The sequence below is a fragment of the Tasmannia lanceolata genome, unplaced genomic scaffold, assembly GCF_043159265.1.
Source record: "Tasmannia lanceolata isolate RefF3 unplaced genomic scaffold, GAP_Taslan_0.1 ptg000015l, whole genome shotgun sequence".
Classification (NCBI taxonomy): Eukaryota; Viridiplantae; Streptophyta; class Magnoliopsida; order Canellales; family Winteraceae; genus Tasmannia; species Tasmannia lanceolata.
Window position 1 is genome coordinate 19,647,963 of NW_027518692.1, and position 21,825 is coordinate 19,669,787.

Below are 21,825 nucleotides of genomic sequence, written 5' to 3' on the forward strand. Positions count from 1 at the left end.
GCAGTGCTATATTTTTGGGGCAATGATTTTTTCGCCCCCACTGTTGGATAATGCGCCCCCGGGCAACGTGATTTGGCGTCCAAAAAGCTTAAAGTCTGCCCACAAATGACGTTACACAGTGGGCGCATTATCCTGAAGGGGGTGAAAAAATCATCTCCATATTTTTGGCATAAAAATCATTTTAAACACGGGGAATAATATTTTTTTTCCAGGGCGATGATAAATTCGCACCCATTGAAACGTCAAAAAAGCGTTAAAATCTGCCATATAATTCACGTTAAAGGGGCGCCAATTATCCTACAAAGGGTGCGAATTTATCAGTGCCCTGGAAAAAATATCATCATTGCAAAATCAATCGGAGCGCTGAAATAGTGAAGGGGTGGAAATATCATCGTTTCTAACACTTTTATGAATCTGGCCATTAAGGACAAAAATAATCGGATTGAGTAGTAGCTAGGGAAATGATATCAACACTCACATGTTTTAATAAGAGGCGCTCAAGTCTCTTGTCGTTTAGTATTTTAGGGGCTGTTAGAAGTATATTACAGTTTTCAAAAAGCTCTTTCAAGCCCTTTAAATACTAAACGACAAGAGACTTGAGCGCCTCTTATTGTAACACCTTAGTGTTGATATCATTTCCCTAGAAATAGAGTCGAAATATGTTAAGAGTAATCATGTGTCGAATAAACAATTATACTCTTCTTGCAAAATTCAAAGAAGAGTTTGGCAGTAGCAAAGCTACTTGTAAGGAGATTGTGTAGAGTAAAAATAGATTTTTTATGCATGAAATAACAATATGCCTCGATAGAACCAAGAGTTAGCAACTAGTGTAGCACACAGAAGAGCTTGAAAGACCGTTTATTAGGAGCTCAAACAAAACCAATCCAAACAAGGCTGAAAGGAAGGTTCGACAAGTGTGTTGAGGGTCACAATGCAATATAGCTTCCTGATAAGTGATGCATAAGAATTAGCCATATGAAGAACATCCATCTGATCAACCACGTACAGAATCCAAAAACCTGCTTACCTTAATACACCCTATATTCTCGCAGAAACATTACATTTACATTGTAAACCTGCATCGAGGGCTTATATTGTTGTAACTTGTGATGTTTCTTACGCTTTATTATAATAAAGGCATTGAAGTACGGCTTACATATTAAGCAATGTTAGGGGCTTGAGTGGTATAAAATGCAAGAGCTTCACCAGCACGTAATCCCTTGGAGTGTCGGAGCTTTCGGTAGTCTTCAAATTTGAAAGGGAGGTAGAAGCGAGGAATGTCCGGATTCGTGAACTCTGGTGGTGCCTCCACTGTTTCCTCCCTTGGCCCCAGCAGAAGGATTGCAACCGATAAACGTATCACTGCTTCCTTGCACTGGACACGGTGTTTCACACAGCAGAATCGACCATTGCTCCATGCCTTCATTACCCATATGTGCAAATGCAGAGACATTTTTGAGTCAGATAAACATAATTTCCCCCTCAAACCTCAAACAAATACCCAGAATTCCTCAGCTGCACATTCATATTTATTTACTATACAACTACGCTGACCTTGATGTTTGAAGTTACAGGAAGCAGAAAATAAGCTATTTACTCTCGCCATAAGTAGAAAATTCTACAACCCCACACACACTCATACATACGTACAGACATACATACATACATATGGGATTAGTGTATCTAATTGATGAGTAGATAACTTCGGTACTGTTTTAAAACTCCTCCGCGTTCGCGTTGACTCCCCCGAGTCAACTCCCTTTTACCTTGGCCGGGTCTGCAATGCACCGCATCCGCGTTCCGCAATTGGCCCTACAGAGTCAAAAGAAACTCCTTTGACTCTCCCAAGTTATGACCGCATCAACCGAGAACTCAGCCGCGTCAACCGCGTTCTGGGCCGCATCCGCGCCGAGTCGACAAGGATTTTTTTGGGTTGCGTTCCGCGTCGCATCCGTGTTTTTAAACACTAGATAACTTATCTCCATCAGCCAAAAACACAGTGGGCCCACATTGTTACTTAGTGGTACTAAAGTAGCTGCTCTTATAAACGTATCAACCGATGAAGAGAAATTAGAAGTTCAGTATAATTTTCAGTTACCTTTGCAATATCGCCGATGTTGACAAGTAGCGAGCCTGGAACAGGATCAACAGCAATGAATTCGTCCTTTTTGTCCATAACTTCTAGACCACCAACACAATCATCTTCATGAAGTATAGTTAGAAACCCAGAGTCCGTGTGCATGATAACTCCAGAGGAGCCTACAGTTTCTTCCGTGAAGTGGTACTTGTTTATCCTGAACTGGCATGGCCATCCCTTAAACAAATCACAGCTCAAACCCATGCCCTCTTGTATCTTGCGCCCAATGTCCATTGCTAGCTCGTGCAATTCATAAGAATATGACTTGATTTTTCTCTGCCAAATGAGAGATGGTGAAACATAGTTTCTTCAAAATGCATAAAGTCTAACTCACCATCATTTTCTACTTTAAAGTTTAAACTGACTCTAGTGTGCAAGCTATCTCACTTGATAATCAGGCTCTGTTTTAAGGCCTTTAATTTTTGGGATTTTACCTATAAACACCTTTTTTTGTCTCTACATTATTTGCTATTGTATGTTTTGCTAGCTATGGTCACACACCACCCGATGAAAGAGGAGTAACAGTTGGCACTCTAATAATTAGTACTCCATAAATTTATAATGGGAAATGATATCAGCACCACCGTGTTTTGATAATTGTGCTCGCTTGTCTTGTCTATTAATATTTAAAGAGTTGTCAAGGGTTATTATAGTTCCCAAATGCTCTTACAAACCAATTAAAAAGTAAAATGCGACCTGTGTTTGAGCAACTATTAAAGCATGTAGGGGTGTAAACGAGCCGAGCAGCTCGGCTCGGGCTCGAACCAGGCTCGGCTCGGTCAGGCTCACGAACCTTAACGAGCTTGGGATATATTAAAGCAATGATATATTCACACCCCTCATCTTCCCTGGACAGCCCTATCTAGTGTAATTTGACTACTCTTTTTACACCACGGGGGGTGGTCCAAGTAACAAATGGGGTTCCAAAAAAAGTGACATATTTTGCCTCCCCCCTTTCACGCCCTGGACAACCCTTTTAATGTATATATTAATATATATATTATATATATATATATATTATTTATTTAATTATATTAAATCCTTAACGAGCCGAGCCTGGCCTACTTAACGAGCCGAGCCTGCCGGCTCGGCTTGACTCGTTAAGGATTCGAGCCGAGCTTTTATGGAGCCGCGCTCGAGCGAGCTTCCGAGCCCGAGCCAAAATTGACACCCTTAAAAGCATGGTTGTGCTGATGTCATTTCCCTCTATAATTTCTTAATATCCTTTTTTAATGGCTTGAGCTCTTATATCTTATTACTCAGACTAGGAATCTTACGTCGATAGTTCCTGCTCTCTTATTTCTAATACTTAAATAGAAAAACCCTAGTGATATATAAGATATATGAGAATATTTTCTTAGGAAATGTTGTTCAAATTACATACTATATGTAAGCACATACTTTATGTAGGTACATGGGAAATGTTCTTCAATATATTTAGTATAATCCATTGTAGTGATCGTTGCAGCTATGAACTCTGGCGTAGCAGTGGTGGTGGCACCAACAACAGATGCAAGGCAGCAGGCAACAACACCATACTCCTGCTGCCTGTTAGTGGTAGTAGGAGGTCATTGGATGCCCTTCGTACTATACAAACATACATAAAACTCCGTTCACCAGGAACATAGACATGACAAGGATAGAGAGTTGGACGAAGGAAGGAGGAAGTGCTAAGGGGAGGAGGGGACACATCTAATAATTAATACTCTTTAATACTTTATATTAAAATGTAGTCACCAGGAATATTAATTATTAGAGGGCCGACTATGTGTGATGTAAATGCGGGCAAAAGTATAAGGCTGACTTCTGGTTATCCAAACAATTCATCTATTCAAATTAACTATTGATGGGGCTATATACCAAAAGTCTCATGTATCAGACGATTCAGACCACTCTAACCTTTTTATCTTGTAAACATTTGTGTATGGTTCCACTGTTTGATATTCATAACCCTTCGTGAAGGCTTATATAATTTAAAGATTTTCATGGCCTTTATTCAAACAAATGTATGGCTTGAAGTAGAATCATTAAACAAGTAGGGGCTTACCTGTATTTGAAACCCCCCTTGCATTTCTTCAGAAAAATGTGTTACGTACCTAGATTTAGATAAGGGTTAGTGGTAATATCTTTAAGAGTTTTATAGGATTAGGTCTCTTGCTTTTTAGTGGTATAAATAATTTGTAATAGGCTATTTTCAAATTAACGAAGAAACGTGTTTGAGAAACTCTGTCTTTTGCACAGAAAGGAGGACGACCCTTCCCCCGAAGTGGGTCAAGAGGCTGATCTTCCCTCCGAGAAGATCAAATCCGTTACAAACCGATTTAGGTTCGAAACAAAATGTGGGACCCCATAGGGCTATGGATCAAGGGAAAAGAAAGTCCATAGAAAAAAATAGACAAAAAAAGTCATTTTGGGGCACGCTTGGCTAACGTGATTTTTTTTTCATGATAGCATCTACAAACCCGAAGGAACTTGTTTTCTATATTTTATGTTTTTTGATTACTAGCCACTTCAGCCCCCACTTGGAGACATTGATTTATTATTAAAAATGTAGGGAATTTAACCGAGTAGAACTCACCCCTAAAATCTAGCCTTTAGAGGGAGGGTGCCCATTCCCTTATACGTTATAACCATGGTTTTAAATTTCGGTTTCGGCTAAAATTTCGTCCGAGCCAAAATCCCAAAATTTCGGTCGAAATTTGGTACACGCACTCGAAACAGCTGTTGTTTGGATTGAAATTTCAGTGATTTCAATCGAAACTCTGTAAAAGAATAAAAAATTAATATTTTTTTAACAAATTTCGCCGAAATTGCCGAAATTAATGAAATTTCGACCGAAATTTACAATTATTTCAGTTTCGAAACGTTTCGGTTTCGGCCTTTTCAGTTGAAATTTAAAACCATGCTTATAACCCATTCCCATCCATTTCACTTATCTGGGACTATCTGCTTTTGCGTGGAACCCCGAAAATTGCAAGAGGAAACAATTTTTCCAAGAAACAATCTTCCGCATGCAAATTCCAAACATAAAAGAAGACATACTTGTGTCAAGGAGTCCCTATGTTGCAATTTCATAAAAAAAAATAAGGGTTTTTTTTTTTCATGGAAAAAAAATGATTATTAATGATATGTTGAAACAAGGACAATGTTAGAAACTCCGTAACACAACCACGTCTTACTCGAAGCACTCAAATAACGAAAAGAGGCTAAAGTGACAAAAAACAGTGGGTGGCAAAACTAGCTCCTGATTTGGCTCTGTTTGGTTGCAAAAAGTAGGGAAGACGGCTGAGCATCTCTAGGAATATGAAATACCAAATGTTGTTTGGTTGTCATTTTTTAGCTCAAATCCCATTGGACTACTAGATATGGAAGAGACATCGCCTATGTGGCGGGATTGTCCCCTCCCCTACTTTTCCAATGCCAAACCTTGTTTTTGGTAAATTTTAGAGGGGAGAAGAGTAGAATATGAAATGCCATGTGTAATCATTACTTTTCTCTCTATTTCTCTCTCTTTCTCTCTCCTCTTTCTCTCTCTTCTACTATTTATTTTGTTAATGACACCCTTCCATTCTCTCACATGCTTTGACATCTAACCAAACACACTACCAAAATTCCCTCTAATCTTCTCAGACAAGTCTACACATATCCCACCCTTGCCACCTCCTTGTTGACTACTACTTCCACTAAAATCTCATCTAACCAAACAGAGCCAAAGAGACTGCAAGTCAAAACTCTGTCGATATCAGACAACTAATATTGGCACTGCAATGTTTTAATAATTGCACTAACTTACCTTGTCGTTTTATTTTCTAATTAACATTTGAGTATTTGACACCTTTTTGGTAAGTGTACTAATAACTTTTTACAGCTCTTAAATAATAAAAGACAAGGTAAGTTAGTGCAACTATTAAAATAATTCAGTGCCAATATCAGTTACCTATAGAAATCAGAAAACCAAGATTCGAAAACAAAAGACAAAGTAAAAGGGCCAAAAAAAAAAAAAAAAACCTCTGGCAAGGGGTGGCGTTCAACTGCGTACAGAAAGCTTCAACAGCGTTAGAAGAATTGACATCATAAAGGCCAAAAGCTTCGCAAATGGGACTCTGAGGACTGAGTGCCACGTAGCCACTACTGGCGATTGCCCCAGTATTCCGGCGTTTAATCTCCGGCGGAAGGTCAAAGAGAGATCTCACGACCCTTTTCATTTCTAATAACAACTCTTCGGGGATTTTATGATTGATGATCCGAAAACACCCCCATTCTTCACAGGCTTCTATAAGTTTTGATAATTGACTTGGAAAGTCTTTTAGATCTATTATTGGGATTTCAGTTTCCATCAGCTGAAGAAAATAAAAGGATCGGAACAAGAAAGGGGGGAAAGGGGAGAATTATTTTTTTCTGTACTTCTTCTTCTTTGCCGGGTTTACAGGGTTTAAAAAGGGGAAAGAGGTGAAGGTTAATTTCGTTATTTTGGTACGAAAAAGGAGTAATCTGGTAAATTTGATTCCTTGTGAGGCCGGCTTAGTGTTGCTTTGTTGAGCTGATAGTCAATGCACGGAAATGGCACGGATTATTCTTGAAAATAAAAAAAGGGCGATGATATTTTCACTCCCCCTGATAGTGTGGTTTGACGTCAAAAAGAGTTAAAGTTGCCCACTGTTCACATCAAATCACACTATAATGTCGGGGGGTGAAAATATCATCCCCTAAGAAAAGATCCCGTCATAAAGTCCTATGTTTTTTAGCCGCCCCCCCCCCCCCCCCCTCGGCCCTACGTATAAGATAATGCGCCGCCCCCAAAAAAGCTTAAAGTCTGCCCACAAATGAGTAAATGACGTTAACAGGGGGCGCATTATCGTAAGGCAGGGTGAAAGAATCATCTCCTTATTTTTGGGATAAAAATCATTTTAAACGCGGGGAATAATATTTTTTCCGGGGCGATGATAAATTCGCACCCGTTGAAAGTTGAAACGTCAAAAAAGCCTTAAAGTCTGCCATATAAATCACGTTACAGTGGTGTGAATTATCCTACAGGGGGTGCAATTTATCATTAAGGACAAAAATAAACGGACTGTGATAACATTCCAATCGACCACAGTGGGAGTCGAACCCACGACCTTTTGATCCGAAGTCAAACGCGCTAATCCACTGCGCTATGCGGTCTACATGTCTTAGGAGTTTCGTGTTTATCATAATATCTGAAAACATAGTCCTGTTTGTTTTAGATTATGGCAACCGATTATGAGTGCTAAACCTATTATTGGACTCAAATTTAAACATAATTTGGAGTCCAATAATCAGTTTGACACTCACAATCGGTTTCCATAATCTTAAACAAGCAGGGAATAAATAAGAATTAAATTTCTTACCTAATTCTGCAATCAATTCTATAGTTATGCCTATGAGTCATTGATGAGTTATCAATCATATTTGATAAATATTTAACTAATGAGGTTGGTATCCATGGGATAACAATTCTTAGATAAAAGATGCTATTATTGTGATTCTATAGCTGTACCTGTACCTGTACCGTGTGCATTGGAGCTGTTCTCAATCTCAATGGAGAACAGCTAGCCTTTCCAACGATTTTTTTTAAAAAAAAAAAAAAACCCACTTGCTATGTCATGGAGAACAACCCCAAGAGACATTCCCCCGACAGATGGACCCATTATGCTCTAGGCAACACCTACCCTAGATGCCCTGTTGAGTAGTAGCTCTTACTTAAGACAAGGAAGAAAGATTTATATTCTTTCTTTCTTTCTTTCTTTCTTATACTAGTAAAAATGCTAATGCACGTGCGTCAACAAAGGATTATCATCTGTAAATTATTTTTTGGGAACAATCAATTTATATTGTGGCCAATTAAATGGACGGTTTGGATCATCCTATGGTGTAGGCCGTAAAAAATTCAGTACAATTTTATCTATTTTGAGAGGTAAGTTGGGGTTTTGCAGGGACCCATACCGGCTTATTAAAGAATACTTCATTACAATTGCTTACAGCCTTACACCATATATATTCTAACAAGAATTTTGTGACAAAGCCTGTAAACCAAAAACATATTTCTAACACTTACTATTAAAAAAAAACAGTACTGTATAACTTACACCATAAGAGGATCCAAACTGTCCAATTGATGGGCCACATCGTAAATAGGGTGTTCTCAAAAAACACATTTCCATGTGATGATCCTAGCCCTGCAGTCTATAGAGAAACGGCATATTTAGGAAACATTTATTGGTTGGAGGGTTGTAATTATCCTATGGAAATGAATTTTGGCACACAACCTACTTACATTGTGGCCCATGAAATGGACGGTTTAGATCATCCTACAATGTAAGCCATACAGTACTTTTTCAAAAAAAAAATACTCACTCTCAGGACTTAAACTATATAAAAACTCTCATAATCACATCATTTCCCTCTAGATCATGGGGAAATGGATCAAATGGGCCGGGTCAAAATCACCCGGAAATGGACGGTTTGGACCATTAAATGGACAGTTCGAATCATCCTATGGTATGGGCCGTAAAATATTCAGTACAATTTTTTCGTTTTTGATAGGTGTGTTGGCGTTTTGCGGGGACCCCTACCAGCTTATTAAAAAATACTTCACTACATGGGCTTACATCATATATATTCTAACAAGAATTTTGTGACAAAGCTTGCAAACCAAAAACATATTTCTTACACTCCCTATTAAAAAAAACAGTACTGTATAACTTACCCCATAGGATGATCCAAACCGTCCAATTGATGGGCCACATCGTGCATAGGGTGTTCCCAAAAAACACATTTCCATGCGATGATCCTAACCCTGGAGTGTATAGAGGAACGACATATTTAGGAAACATTTATTGGTTGGAGGGTTGTAATTATCCTATGGAAATGAATCTTGACACGCAACCTACTTACATTGTGGCCCATGAAATGGACGGTTTTGGATCATCCTACGATGTAAGCCATACAGTACTTTTTTAAAAAAAAATACTCACTATCAGGACTTACACTACAAAAACTCTCATAATCACATCATTTCCCTCTAAATCATGGGGAAACGGGTCAAACAGTCGGGTCAAAATCACCCGAAAATTTTTATGGGTCATTGGGCTTGGACCTGCACCTGGCCCGTGTGGGCCGGGTTGACCCGCGAGTCAACCAGAATTTTGATGTTTTTTTTGAAGAATTTTTTTTTTTGTATAGAGATTTGCTAGCCACCTTCGCTGAGGCTACTTGTCTGCTTGTCGCCCATCCTTTGCTGCAAAGATTGGCAGAAGTACAATTTGTGCAAAGGTGGCTAGCAATAAATAATAATCATGCAGGCACTAAGTTTTAAATGAAAAGTTACGGGAAAATGGAAGCAGTAATAAAATATGACAATTACGGGCAAAAGAGGCATAAAAAGGAGACAGATGGCGTCTTTTTTTAACTCATGTGCAAGGGCATATGAGAAGCGGAAATGACGAAAAAGAAGTAGTGAAAAAGGACATACGTGGGACTTGACGGAAATTAAGGCGGGATGCATAAGGCAATAGCAGGAAAGAACGTGCCGAAAAATATAGGATTCTCGCTTTTAGTATAGTAAGGATTAGAAATATAGTTGAAACATGTTAAGAGTAATCATGTGTCGAATAAACAATTATACTTTATTTGCAAAATTCAAAGAAGAGTTTGGCAAAAAACCTACCCCCCCAAAAAAAAAAAGAGTTTGGCAAAAATGTAAGGAGATTGTGTAGAGTTAAAATAGATTTTGTATGCATGAAATAACAATATGCCTCAATAGAACCAAAGTGTTAGCAACTAGTCTAGCACACAGTAGAGTTTGGAAGACAGTTTAAAATTGACACGATTTAGATTCTGCACTTAGTGGGTTATATCTTAACATGATTTAACCTTAATTATTCAGTTTAATTTTGAATTTAATAATCAGTTTGGGACTCACAATCGGTTCTCATAATCTTAAATAAACAGGGCCTAAGAGTTGGAGTGTTCAAAAAATCATTTACACAAGATGGTTTCAAGTTTGACCAATGGAAAAAATAAGCAACTTTCGACATACAAGTTCTATATGTAAGAATTTTAATGGACTTGCATAGCACATATTTTGGCTTTTGTAAAAACTGGATTGTAGAGAATGTTTTATTATTAAAGTGCAATCCAAATCAGATCATAAATGGTTATCGATCAATAAGGTTTTGAGCCTGAAACACCTTAAAAACACCGGCCGCATTGGAAAGGGAATGGTAATGGGTCTAAGAGTGTGTGCTCGATGTAAGCCCAATAAGGTAAGTGGGCTTATTTAAGGAACAAGAGTCCCTAGAGGGATGGACTCTAGGGTTTTCTTTGATTATTATAAATATAGGATTGGTCACTTCTCTTACACATAGCATGCATTTGGATTGCGAGAATCTGGAATAAGTATCGGTATCACATTCCAATCCAATTCCAAATCCAGTTGAAAACATAATAACAATTCCAATTCTAGTGTTTGTGTAAGCACTAGAATTCATCTAAGGAATCAACGTGATTTTGATTCTAGCTTTTGGTACCGTCCAGACCAACGTCGGAATGGAATCAAATTTTCAATAAATATTTCATAATATCTTAATCAATAAGAGTTCTTTTTTTAATAAATTGTAAAACAATATATATTACTAAGGCATTGACACCATAGAAATGTCGTTGCTAAGATAACAATAAAAAATAATACGTCGGATAGAATCATTAAAGAAGAAACAACAAAATTTATTAAGAGAAATAAAGGAGGTAACTCAAACTAGAATCCAACTAAAATATAACATGTCAAAAAACTATGAGGGGTATTTCTGCCATTTTCCACAACTCAGGGGTATTTTGGTCATTTTACCCGATACAGGGAGTATTTTTTTTATTTTTCACGACTCAACATTTTTCTGGTCATTTTACTCGATATGTGCTATTTGGATCATTTTTATGTCATGGGGATATTTTAGTCATTTTCCATGACTGGGGGTATTATGGTCATTTTTCATGACTCGGGGTTATTCTGGTCATTTTCACATGATACAAAGTATTTTGATCATTTTATATCTTGGAGGTATATTATTTATTTAGCATGACTCAGTGCTATCTTAGTCATTTTACCCGATGTTGGGGTATTTCAGTATTCTCCACGACTCAGCGGTATTCTAGTCATTTTATCCTATAAGGGGTATTTTGATCATTTTATGTCATAAGGATATTTTAGTCATTTTCCACTACTTAGGGGTATTTTTGTCATTTTCACTCGATATAGGGGTATTTCTGTCATTTTCCATGACGCAGGGTGTTCTAGTCATTTTTACCCAATTGGATTATTTTGATCATTGTTTATATCATGGAGATATTTTAATTTTTCATAACTCAAGGGCATTCTAGCCATTTTTACCAGATATAACGTATTTTGATCATTTTTATACGATGTGGGCATTTTAGTCATTTTCCACGCCTTAGGGATAATTTGGTCATTTTCACTCCTTACCGGTCGGATTTAAATATATAAATAACCCCTCTCAAAAGAAATTTATAAATCAAAAATCTTATAAGAGAATAATTTGGAATTAATGTACATTTGGTTAGGCGCCTTTAGGAGGACATTTAACGCCGTTTTTTTCTCTCCATTCCAAGAATTAGAATACCACTCCCTTGGGCAAGAAACAAAAAGTACCAAATATTCCGTCGTTTTCTTTTCAATCAGAGTTGAGTATTGTTTCCCATTCCATTTTGCAAACGAACCCAAATGCCGGAATCGCCTAAAATTGGAATCGGAAACCTATACCAATTCCCGATTCCAGCAATCCAAACGCAACCGTATTATCGTTATTCTCCCAATTGGAATACACATAAGGTTACTATGGAGAGAGCAGAAGACGTTGATCATTCTTCATATCACGCTCAACTACCTCAATTTCGCATTCTTATGATTTGATTACGCAAAACATATGTATACTATAATCAAAGAGGTCGTTACACCTACATTGAGACGCAGCACAAAGGCATTTGTCGCCCACCCCAGAAGTGTCTGATCCTTCTGACGAATGAGATTAAATGGTCTTATATCCTAGTACAAAAAGCTATTCCATAGCCTTTTCCACCACCTTTCCTATTTTTTAGGGCAAGAATATCGTTCTGGCGATCCACACCCAAATCCCAATCGCAGTGAAAAATGGGATTTTCCATGTCAGACAGAGATTTTTTCTTGCCCTTCTTCAACCTATTGATTTTTTGTGGAGAGAGATGGAGGAGTTTGTCAGAAGACATGGATACTTCATAACCAGATCTAAATTGGTGTGTTCAACTTAAAAAGCAACTGAGATAGTTTTTGATATGGAGATTAACTTTCATCCAAATTGCTTGAAAAATCATTTTCATTTGTCCATTCCAACAAAAAGTGACGATTTTCAATGACACTGATAACAAAATCTTCCTTTATTCCTGATGTAATCTTTGATATTTTGTAAACTTGGTCAGTCATATCTACAAAATTTTCCACCATGAATCGTTTGAATAGCTCACAGGCTTGCTATACTGCAGCCTCACTGAGATACAACATGTTAATTGACTTGATTTCTTGGAGTAACATTTTTTGCTACTAGGTTTTTAAGAAGGTTCAAATTCGATATTAGAGTAGATCCGAAGGATCTTTTGCTACCATGGTGGCTATCATGTTGGTTCAATCAAAGGGAAAGAACACGCATAACACCAAGATTTATCTTCCATGTCTCGTCGAGTCTTCCTACTTAGAAAAGGTAAAGGGCAAGAAAAAATCTTCACAAGGACGATATTATCGCCCTAAAAAATAGGAATAGTGGTGAAAAAGGCTATGGGATACCTTTTGTCTTAGGTTATGAAACCATTTAACCTCATCCGTCGAAAGGATCAGACGGTTTTGGATAGACGACGAACACATTTGCGTTGCGTCACGACGTAGGTGAAGCGGCCTCATAATCAAATTGTAACAAATATTTGAACAGTGCAATTTTTTCAACATGTCATTATAGAGACCTTGAGTTGGCAGACACAGTAGCGGGCTGCCCATAGGGATTCTTAAACGAACAGCTTGAAGTTACCACCTGTTGGTGTAAAATCTACATTGGGGTTGTCAGGCTTGGTGGTCCCGCGATGGGCCCAGCTTCTTCGGATGACCTAGAACCTACGAATAAGAACTCGTCAGAGGGCCCGGAGTTTGGCCACTATGCGAACCCTCCGGTGCTTAAGTCAGGGTGCGCACCAACAATAAGAACTGAGCAAAGGCAGGCAGAGCTGAGAACGAAGTTGGAGAGTGGGACTGTTGTTATTCGCCTCATTCCTTAGAGTTTGGCCCCTTTGTATAGATTCAGAGTCCACGATAGAGTGAGATTGTTGTTATTCTCTGCGTTCCTTGGAGTTTGGTCCCTTTATATAGACTCGGAGTCGACGACAGTTTAGGAAACCTGCCATTCTTGGAGACTGTGGACGTGTAAATGATTAAATAACATGTACCCACTCTAATAGCTTAAGTTTTGGAGTAATTGGTTCTTTCACATGGTATCAGAGCTCTCGCCCCATGGCATATCTTAGGTTCAAAACCCAACAATCAATTATTAAAAATCAATAATATTAAAAATTCACATGTACGGCCAACCTAGAAGAGGGGTCACTCGTGCCATGTGCATAGCTAATCCAAAAAAGAGGGGCCACACGTGAGGGGGAGTGTTGAAGTATAAATGATTAAATAACACCCACTCTAACAGCTTGAGCTTTGAAGCAATTGGTTGTTTTCACAGAGTCTTTGTGATTGGAAGGCGGTTTCTATGTTTAGCTCACCACCCGCGAGGTTACCTTTTGGGGCTCAATTTAAGGCTTCTGGAAGACGTGAAAAATGTCCTTTGTGCCAGTATCTGGCTTTAGGATATCATGGCACCTCCGAACACCTCAGCGCCATGTGTCGGCCCTTCATTGGAGGTCAGATTTTTACCCCAACACCTCCTATACACACACACACTGTAATGTTCCTTTTTAGGAACATTGATCAAGTGTTGTGGACCGGGTGGATGTGTAAGGATCGGGCTGTGTTGGGCCCTTTTTGTGTATTTGAGCATCCTTCGTGTGGTTGGATCGTATTGAAGTGGCCCACTTGTGGGGACATTGGAATGGGAATCTCTTTCTAGGATGTGGGCCCACGGGCCATCTAGTGTCCAAAGGGGCCAAGAGATGGACATATTTTGTAATATTTCTTCATTGGGGAAGAAATGACATTGGCACCCATGTATGGGTGAGTTGAACGTTTTTGTTGCATTGGGTCAAGAAGTACATGATCATGCAAGGGCTTCTTTGGCCAATTTCATCATGGACCTGAAATGATAGTGGCACCCGGTGTGTCCATCCATGGGCAGCACTCTCTTGGTTATTCTCTAAAGAAGGGGGTCGAATTGATAAAGACACCCATATGTGTTGGGGTAGGTGTAATTAGGCTATAAGTAACAAATGGTGAAGGATGAGAGCATTATGCAAATTTTCTACTATGTTTCGTTGATAACCAAGAACATCACACAGCTAGTGAAGTTGTGCATGGTGAGGGGAGTGAATAGAACAGTGTGTTCTTTCTCCTCTTGCAACCGGTGCAGTGAGCATCATCTACCTCCTTTTATTTTGTAATCTTCCAAGCAACATTGAGTTTAATGGATATGGAAATCAAATTTAACAGTGGTTTTCTTGTCTATGCGTTGGGTCTTTGAATTTATGCAATCATGCCCATGTGAAGAAGAGAGAAACCAGCCTAAGGTGTCCAACATACCCCTCTCCATTCCAACTGCGAAAAGGGCCATTACAAGTGGTATCAAAGCTGCATCCTGCCAGCCTTGGAAGCCCAAGTTATGAAGGAGTTACTGTGAAAAACAGCAGTGTAGTTTGTGTTGAGTTGGTAGATCACTCTAGCCAAAACGTCCCCCACCAAGTGTTTGTGAAGAGGACCGATTGAAGCGCACTGTTCAGGACAGTTTGGGCTGTAGAAACACCTTGTCCAAGATATACTCTTGCTGTTTGACAAAATGCTCAAATGAAATTGACAATTTATTTGTTGCTAAGATGTTCCAGCTGTGTTGCCCTCTAGGTGTTTGACGAAATGCCTGTGTGAACCAGTTTACTGAAGGGCTTAAGTTAAACCTGCACGTCCCCAAGAACTACACCACCACGTGTTTGTGGAAAGTTCCAACTGAAGGTCACGGTTTTGGGCAGTTTTTGAACTGCAGAAATACACTTGCAACAACGCCCACCAACTGTTTGAGAAAAGGCCCAAGGGCAAAAACGTTTTCTGGTCGGTGTTTGGGCTGGAAAAAAAAAAAAAAAAAAAAAAAAAAAAAAAGCCTAGCTACTGACACCTCCTAGGTGTTCGACGAATTGCTCAAGTGAGACTAGCAAATTTTGAGTTGTTGTGACATTCCTCCATTGGCGCCCCCTAGGTGTTTGAAGAAAGTCCTACAAGAACCATTCTACAAGGGACAACTATCATCCGTGGTGTACCCCGACTGCTTGAAGAAAGGGCTATGCAAACCGTATAGGAAGGGGCATAACTCAAAACAGCACACCCCAATCTATAAAGCTTGCATGCTAATTGTTTGTTGGGTGCTCTGTGAGACATCAAAGGAGTTTGCACAACCATTATTGTTGGGAAGTTTGTGAGACTTCAAGCATCGCTCCTTGAAGCGGTGATTGCGCGGACAGAAATTACAAACACAAGTGTTGTATAAGAGCTACTACAACAAGGTATCAAGGTATTTTCGTAGGCACACCAACAATTCGTCGAGTTGTCTATGAGGGACTGCACATCCAAAATGGGACTGCACACCAACTGTTTGTAGAAAACCTGAAGAGAAGTGCATAGCTCTGGCCAGTTTCGGGCTGCTGAAATGCCAAGGCACGGACGCCCCTAGATGTTCCATGAAATGCTCCAATGCTGCAATGAGACTTGCTAACTGTTGATGATCAAGCTGTGGCGCCCCCTAGGTTTTTGAGGAAGGACTACAAGAACCCATATTTCAAAGGGAGGTGGCTCAAATCTGCCGTTGCTCAAACCTGCATGCCAATTGTTTGTGTTGTACACTGTGAGACATCAAAGGAGTTTGCACAACTATTGCTTGTTAGCACTTTGTGGCGCATCAAGCATTGGCCGTTGAAGTGGTGATTGTGTGGCATGGATACTTCAAACATGGGTGTTGTATAGGAGCTGCTACAAGGAGGTATCAAGGTCTTTCGCTATGCACACCAAATGTTTGTCGTGTGGTCCATGAGGGGACTACATAGTTGATTTGGGACTGCACACCAACCATGTGTCCGGTGGTCTGTAAGACAGCTTGAGAAATTAAAAGGACCGCATTCTCCATAGGTGGACTGATTTGCAGAGTCCCCATGGAGTCCACACAGAGAAGGCCTATGAAAAATGATGCAGAGGAGAGGTTGGTAGCACGCTTTGCTTATGCTATTGACACCCGCTTTGCCCGCCTTGAGCGCACCCTAGTCAAGGCTATAGAGTGCTTGACAACTCGCTCAAACAAGGGGAACAATTTTAGGGTGGTGACTATGCCTCCTGATTTGGAGAGCGCCTCTACATCCCTTACCATAGACATACCAACCCTTCATCCATGCCGACCAATAGTTTATGAGGATATAATGACATCATTTGAGAGCGAAGTTAGTGCCCTAGTGACTTGCAGTCCTACCCCAACACCACCCCTGCTGACTTGCACGCCTACACCACCACTACCTCCGCCCACACCGCAGATGCCAGCACATATTGATACCATTGGTGCTAAATCAGAGGCCGAGTGTGAAGAGGTTGTTGATGATCACAGTGATAGTAGGGATGGCACTTTAGGTGGGGGACCAAGCCTTCAGATGCAGATCATCAATGTGGCTCCATATGAGGTGGAGACAATCAAGGTGCTTTGTTTACCACTCCAGTCCATGTCCCATGATGAGGATATGGATTTGGATGCCCCTACCTTGATGACCCTCTTGCTGGGAGGGGCACCTATGGACATGATGCATGGAGAAGCTCTGCTAGTAATTATTCCCAATTTCGAGGAACCAACGCAGTACCCTTGGAACTCCAACATTGATCGACAATGTTGTTGTCAGTATTTGCTCGATGCTCATGGACTTCATCAAGCGCATCATCCCCATGTACCGCGCAGATTCCCATTTGACCGCGGACGACACAATGACAGTGTAGTATCATTTCTCTTCCAATTGCTTGGGGGCAAGCAATTTGGGAAGGGGAGATTTGTAATGTTCCTTTTTAGGAACATTGATCAAGTGTTGTGGACCGGGTGGATGTGTAAGGATCGGGCTGTGTTGGGCCCTTTTTGTGTATTTGAGCATCCTTCGTGTGGTTGGATCGTATTGAAGTGGCCCACTTGTGGGGACATTGGAATGGGAATCTCTTTCTAGGATGTGGGCCCACGGGCCATCTAGTGTCCAAAGGGGCCAAGAGATGGACATATTTTGTAATATTTCTTCATTGGGGAAGAAATGACATTGGCACCCATGTATGGGTGAGTTGAACGTTTTTGTTGCATTGGGTCAAGAAGTACATGATCATGCAAGGGCTTCTTTGGCCAATTTCATCATGGACCTGAAATGATAGTGGCACCCGGTGTGTCCATCCATGGGCAGCACTCTCTTGGTTATTCTCTAAAGAAGGGGGTCGAATTGATAAAGACACCCATATGTGTTGGGGTAGGTGTAATTAGGCTATAAGTAACAAATGGTGAAGGATGAGAGCATTATGCAAATTTTCTACTATGTTTCGTTGATAACCAAGAACATCACACAGCTAGTGAAGTTGTGCATGGTGAGGGGAGTGAATAGAACAGTGTGTTCTTTCTCCTCTTGCAACCGGTGCAGTGAGCATCATCTACCTCCTTTTATTTTGTAATCTTCCAAGCAACATTGAGTTTAATGGATATGGAAATCAAATTTAACAGTGGTTTTCTTGTCTATGCGTTGGGTCTTTGAATTTATGCAATCATGCCCATGTGAAGAAGAGAGAAACCAGCCTAAGGTGTCCAACATACCCCTCTCCATTCCAACTGCGAAAAGGGCCATTACACACACACAAACACACACACTAGTGGGATACCCCGTGTGATACACGGGGAGTGAGAAAATATTATATTTAGCTTCTCATGATAGACAATAGAGAAACTGCATATTACGGAAACCTTATAGATCGGAGGGTTGCGATCATCCCATCAAAATGATTTTGGAGGCACAACCTATTTGCGTCGCGGCCCATCAAATGGACGGCTTGGATCATCCTATGGCGTTGACCGCGAACTTAATTTGAAAAATCTGGGTGGGGCCTACAATTTGGCCTTAATGTTAATGCACGACCCACACCATAGGATGATCGAAACCATTCATTTGATGGGCCACAATGTAAATAGGTCGTGCCCCAAAAATCATTTCCATTGGATAATCACAACTCTCCAATCTATAGAGGTTTCCGTAATATGTAGTTTTTAGATCGGAGGGCTATGATTATCAAATGGAGGGTTTGGATCATGGGGTGGTGCGTACAATTCATTTTGAAAAATACAGGTGGGACCTACCTCGTTCAAAGATTTGAAGAAATTAATATTTGGGCCCATCAAAAAGATTTCGGAAAATATGGGAGGGTTTGACCGAATCTTGGACCCGTACCCGGCCCAAGAACTGTACGGACCACATCACAGGTTGATCCAAACCATCCATGTGATGGAACACAACATCAACAGGTTGTGCCCCATAAATCATTTTCATACGCTGATCCTAGCCGTCCAATCTATAAAGGTTTCCATAATATGTTGTTCCTCTTACATCGGACGGTTAAGATCACCCTATAGATTTTTTATTACAAAAGCATAAAGGATGTGGGTAAGATTGAAATTATGTGGCTTTCAAGGGTGCCTTTGTTAAAAAGCATAAAGGAGGGGGTAGGATTGAAATTATGTGGCTTTAACAAGTGCCTTTGTTAGAAAGCATAAAGGAGGGGGTAGGATTGTAAATATGTGGGTTGAATGGGTGCCTTTGTTAAAAAAAGTCAAAAAAAGTGATGTGTAATTCTCACAGATTTTTGGGAGAAATTGAAATAATTCCCTTAGTTTACATTCCGATCTATATATATACTAGTAAAAAACCCGTGCGATGCACGGGCCGACAAAGAACGGTACGGACCACGTGATAGGTTGATCCAAACCGTCCATGTGATGGAACACAACATAAATAGGTTGTGCCCCAAAAATCATTTCCATAGGCCGATCCTAGCCCTCCAATCTATAGATGTTTCCATAATTCCTCTTATCTTAAATCGGATGGTCAAGATCACCCTATAGTTTTTTAATTAAAAAACCATAAAGGAGAGGGGTAAGATCAAAATTATACGGCTCTAATGGGTGCCTTTGTTAAAAGCATAAAGGAGGGGTAGGATTGAAATTATATGATCTAATGGGTTCCTTTGTTAAAAGTTCCTCTTATCTTAAATCGGATGGTCAAGACCACCCTATAGTTTTTTAATTAAAAAACATAAAGGAGGGGGGTAAGATCGAAATTATACGGCTCTAATGGGTGCCTTTGTTAAAAGCATAAAGGAGGGGTAGGATTGAAATTATATGATCTAATGGGTGCCTTTGTTAAAAGCATAAAGGAGGGGGGTAGGATTGCAATTATATGAGTTGAATGGGGGCATTTGTTAAAAAAAGTCAAAAAATGTGAGGTGTAATTCTCACGGATTTTTCAAAAAAATCGAAAAAACTCTCTTTTCATCCCGGCTTATTATAGTAGATATATACTAGCAAAAAACCCCGTGCGATGCACGGGCCGACAAAGAATTGTATAGACCACATCATAGGTTGATCTAAACCGTCCATGTGATGGAACACAACATAAATAGGTTGTGCCCCAAAAATCATTTCCATAAGCTAATCCTAGCCCTCTAATCTATAGAGGTTTCCATAATTCCTCTTCAATCGGATGGTTAAGATCACCCTATAGATTTTTTATTAAAAAAGCATAAATGAGGGGGGTAATATTGAAATTATGTGGCTTTAATGGGTGCCTTTGTTAAAAAGCATAAAGGAGGTCGTAGGATTGAAAATATGTGGGTTGAATGGATGCATTTGTTAAAAAAAGTCAAAAAGTGATGTGTAATTCTCATAAAATTTTCAAAAAATTAAAAAAATTCTCTTCTTTTATCTTCTACTATATAGTATACTAGTAAAAAACCCTGTGCGATGCACAGGCAGATAAAGAACTGTACGGACCACGTCATAGGTTGATCCAAACAGTCCATGTCATGGAACACAACATAAACAGGTTGTGCCCCAAAAATCATTTCCATAAGCTGATCATAGCCCTCTAATCTATAGAGGTTTCCATAATTCCTCTTCAATCGGATGGTTAAGATCACCCTATAGATTTTTTATTAAAAAAGCATAAAGGAGGGGGGTAAGATTGAAATTATGTGGCTTTAATGGTGCCTTTGTTAAAAAGCATAAAGGAGGGGGTAGGATTGAAAATATGTGGGTTGAATGGGTGTATTTGTTAAAAAAAGTCAAAAAAAGTGATGTGTAATTCTCATAGAATTTTTAAAAAATTCAGAAAATTCTCTTCTTTTCTCTTCTACTATATAGTATACTAGTAAAAAACCCCGAGCGATGCACGGGCCGACAAAGAACTGTACGGACCACGTCATAGGTTGATCCAAACCGTCCATGTGATGGAACACAACATAAATAGGTTGTGCCCCAAAAATCATTTCCATAGGCTGAGACTAGCCCTCCAATCTATAGATGTTTCCATAATTCCTCTTAAATCGAATGGTCAAGATCACTCTATAGATTTGTTATTAAAAAACCATAAAGGACAGGGGTAAGATTGAAATTATATGGCTTTAATGGGTGCCTTTGTTAAAAGCATAAAGGAGGGGGTAGGATTGAAAATATGTGAGTTGAATGGGTGCATTTGTTAAAAAAGTGAAAAAAGTGATGTGTAATTCTCATAGAATTTTCAAAAAATTCTCTTCTTTTCCATCCAGCTTATTATAGTAGATAGATATATATTCCGTGACAATTTGAAACTATAATGACGCGTAAAGTTTCATATGAATTTCAATAAAGAAGGAAATATCTAGATGAAGGCACACTTCCGTATAAATATAAATGATAGAAAGTAAGTGTGTAAAATGAAATGACCGAAAATATAAGTGACTGAAACCTTACAAGAACGTAGATAACGAAAAATAAAGAAAAATTAAGGCATCGATAGCCAGATAATTGGATCTAGCCATGGTCATAGTGTAGGAAGGAGCCACATGATTGTGGCTCTGTTACCCATATTTGTTGGTCTCTACTCGTAATATTATGACATTTAGGAGATAATTCCTTGAGAATTATATGAGAACATTTATAGATAGAGTTATTTTCTTTAAGAAATGCTAACTGAATTCGTATGGAGAAAAATAAGAAAATATGAACAAGGCTAGCAGGTCAATGAATCTCTCTATCAGGCTATGCTGTTCATCATTGACAGAGACAGGTACTATTATGGAGTTGTCCAGAAGGAGAATGGAAAAAGAAGGGAATGAGTCCTTGAAAATCATCATAATCTAACCAACCAAGCAATTTTCTTGGCTATATAGTTTAAGATACCTACAA

General features: G+C 39.4%; 1 protein-coding gene and 1 non-coding gene across 2 annotated transcripts; both read right to left on the minus strand.

The window, feature by feature from the left end:
- Positions 1-849: 849 nt before the first annotated feature.
- On the minus strand, positions 850-6,730 carry LOC143893105 (2-oxoglutarate-dependent dioxygenase DAO-like). Its single transcript, XM_077398069.1, has 4 exons — positions 6,146-6,730; positions 2,499-2,501; positions 2,099-2,411; positions 850-1,420 (listed from the first exon to the last, which is right to left on the minus strand). Exons 1-4 carry the CDS (start codon positions 6,472-6,474, stop codon positions 1,160-1,162), a joined length of 906 nt encoding a protein of 301 aa, XP_077254184.1. The 5' UTR covers positions 6,475-6,730; the 3' UTR covers positions 850-1,159.
- A 496-nt stretch (positions 6,731-7,226) lies between these two features.
- TRNAR-UCG (transfer RNA arginine (anticodon UCG)) lies at positions 7,227-7,300 on the minus strand. Its single transcript has one exon. It is a non-coding gene; the product is annotated as a tRNA-Arg (tRNA).
- Positions 7,301-21,825: the final 14,525 nt, after the last annotated feature.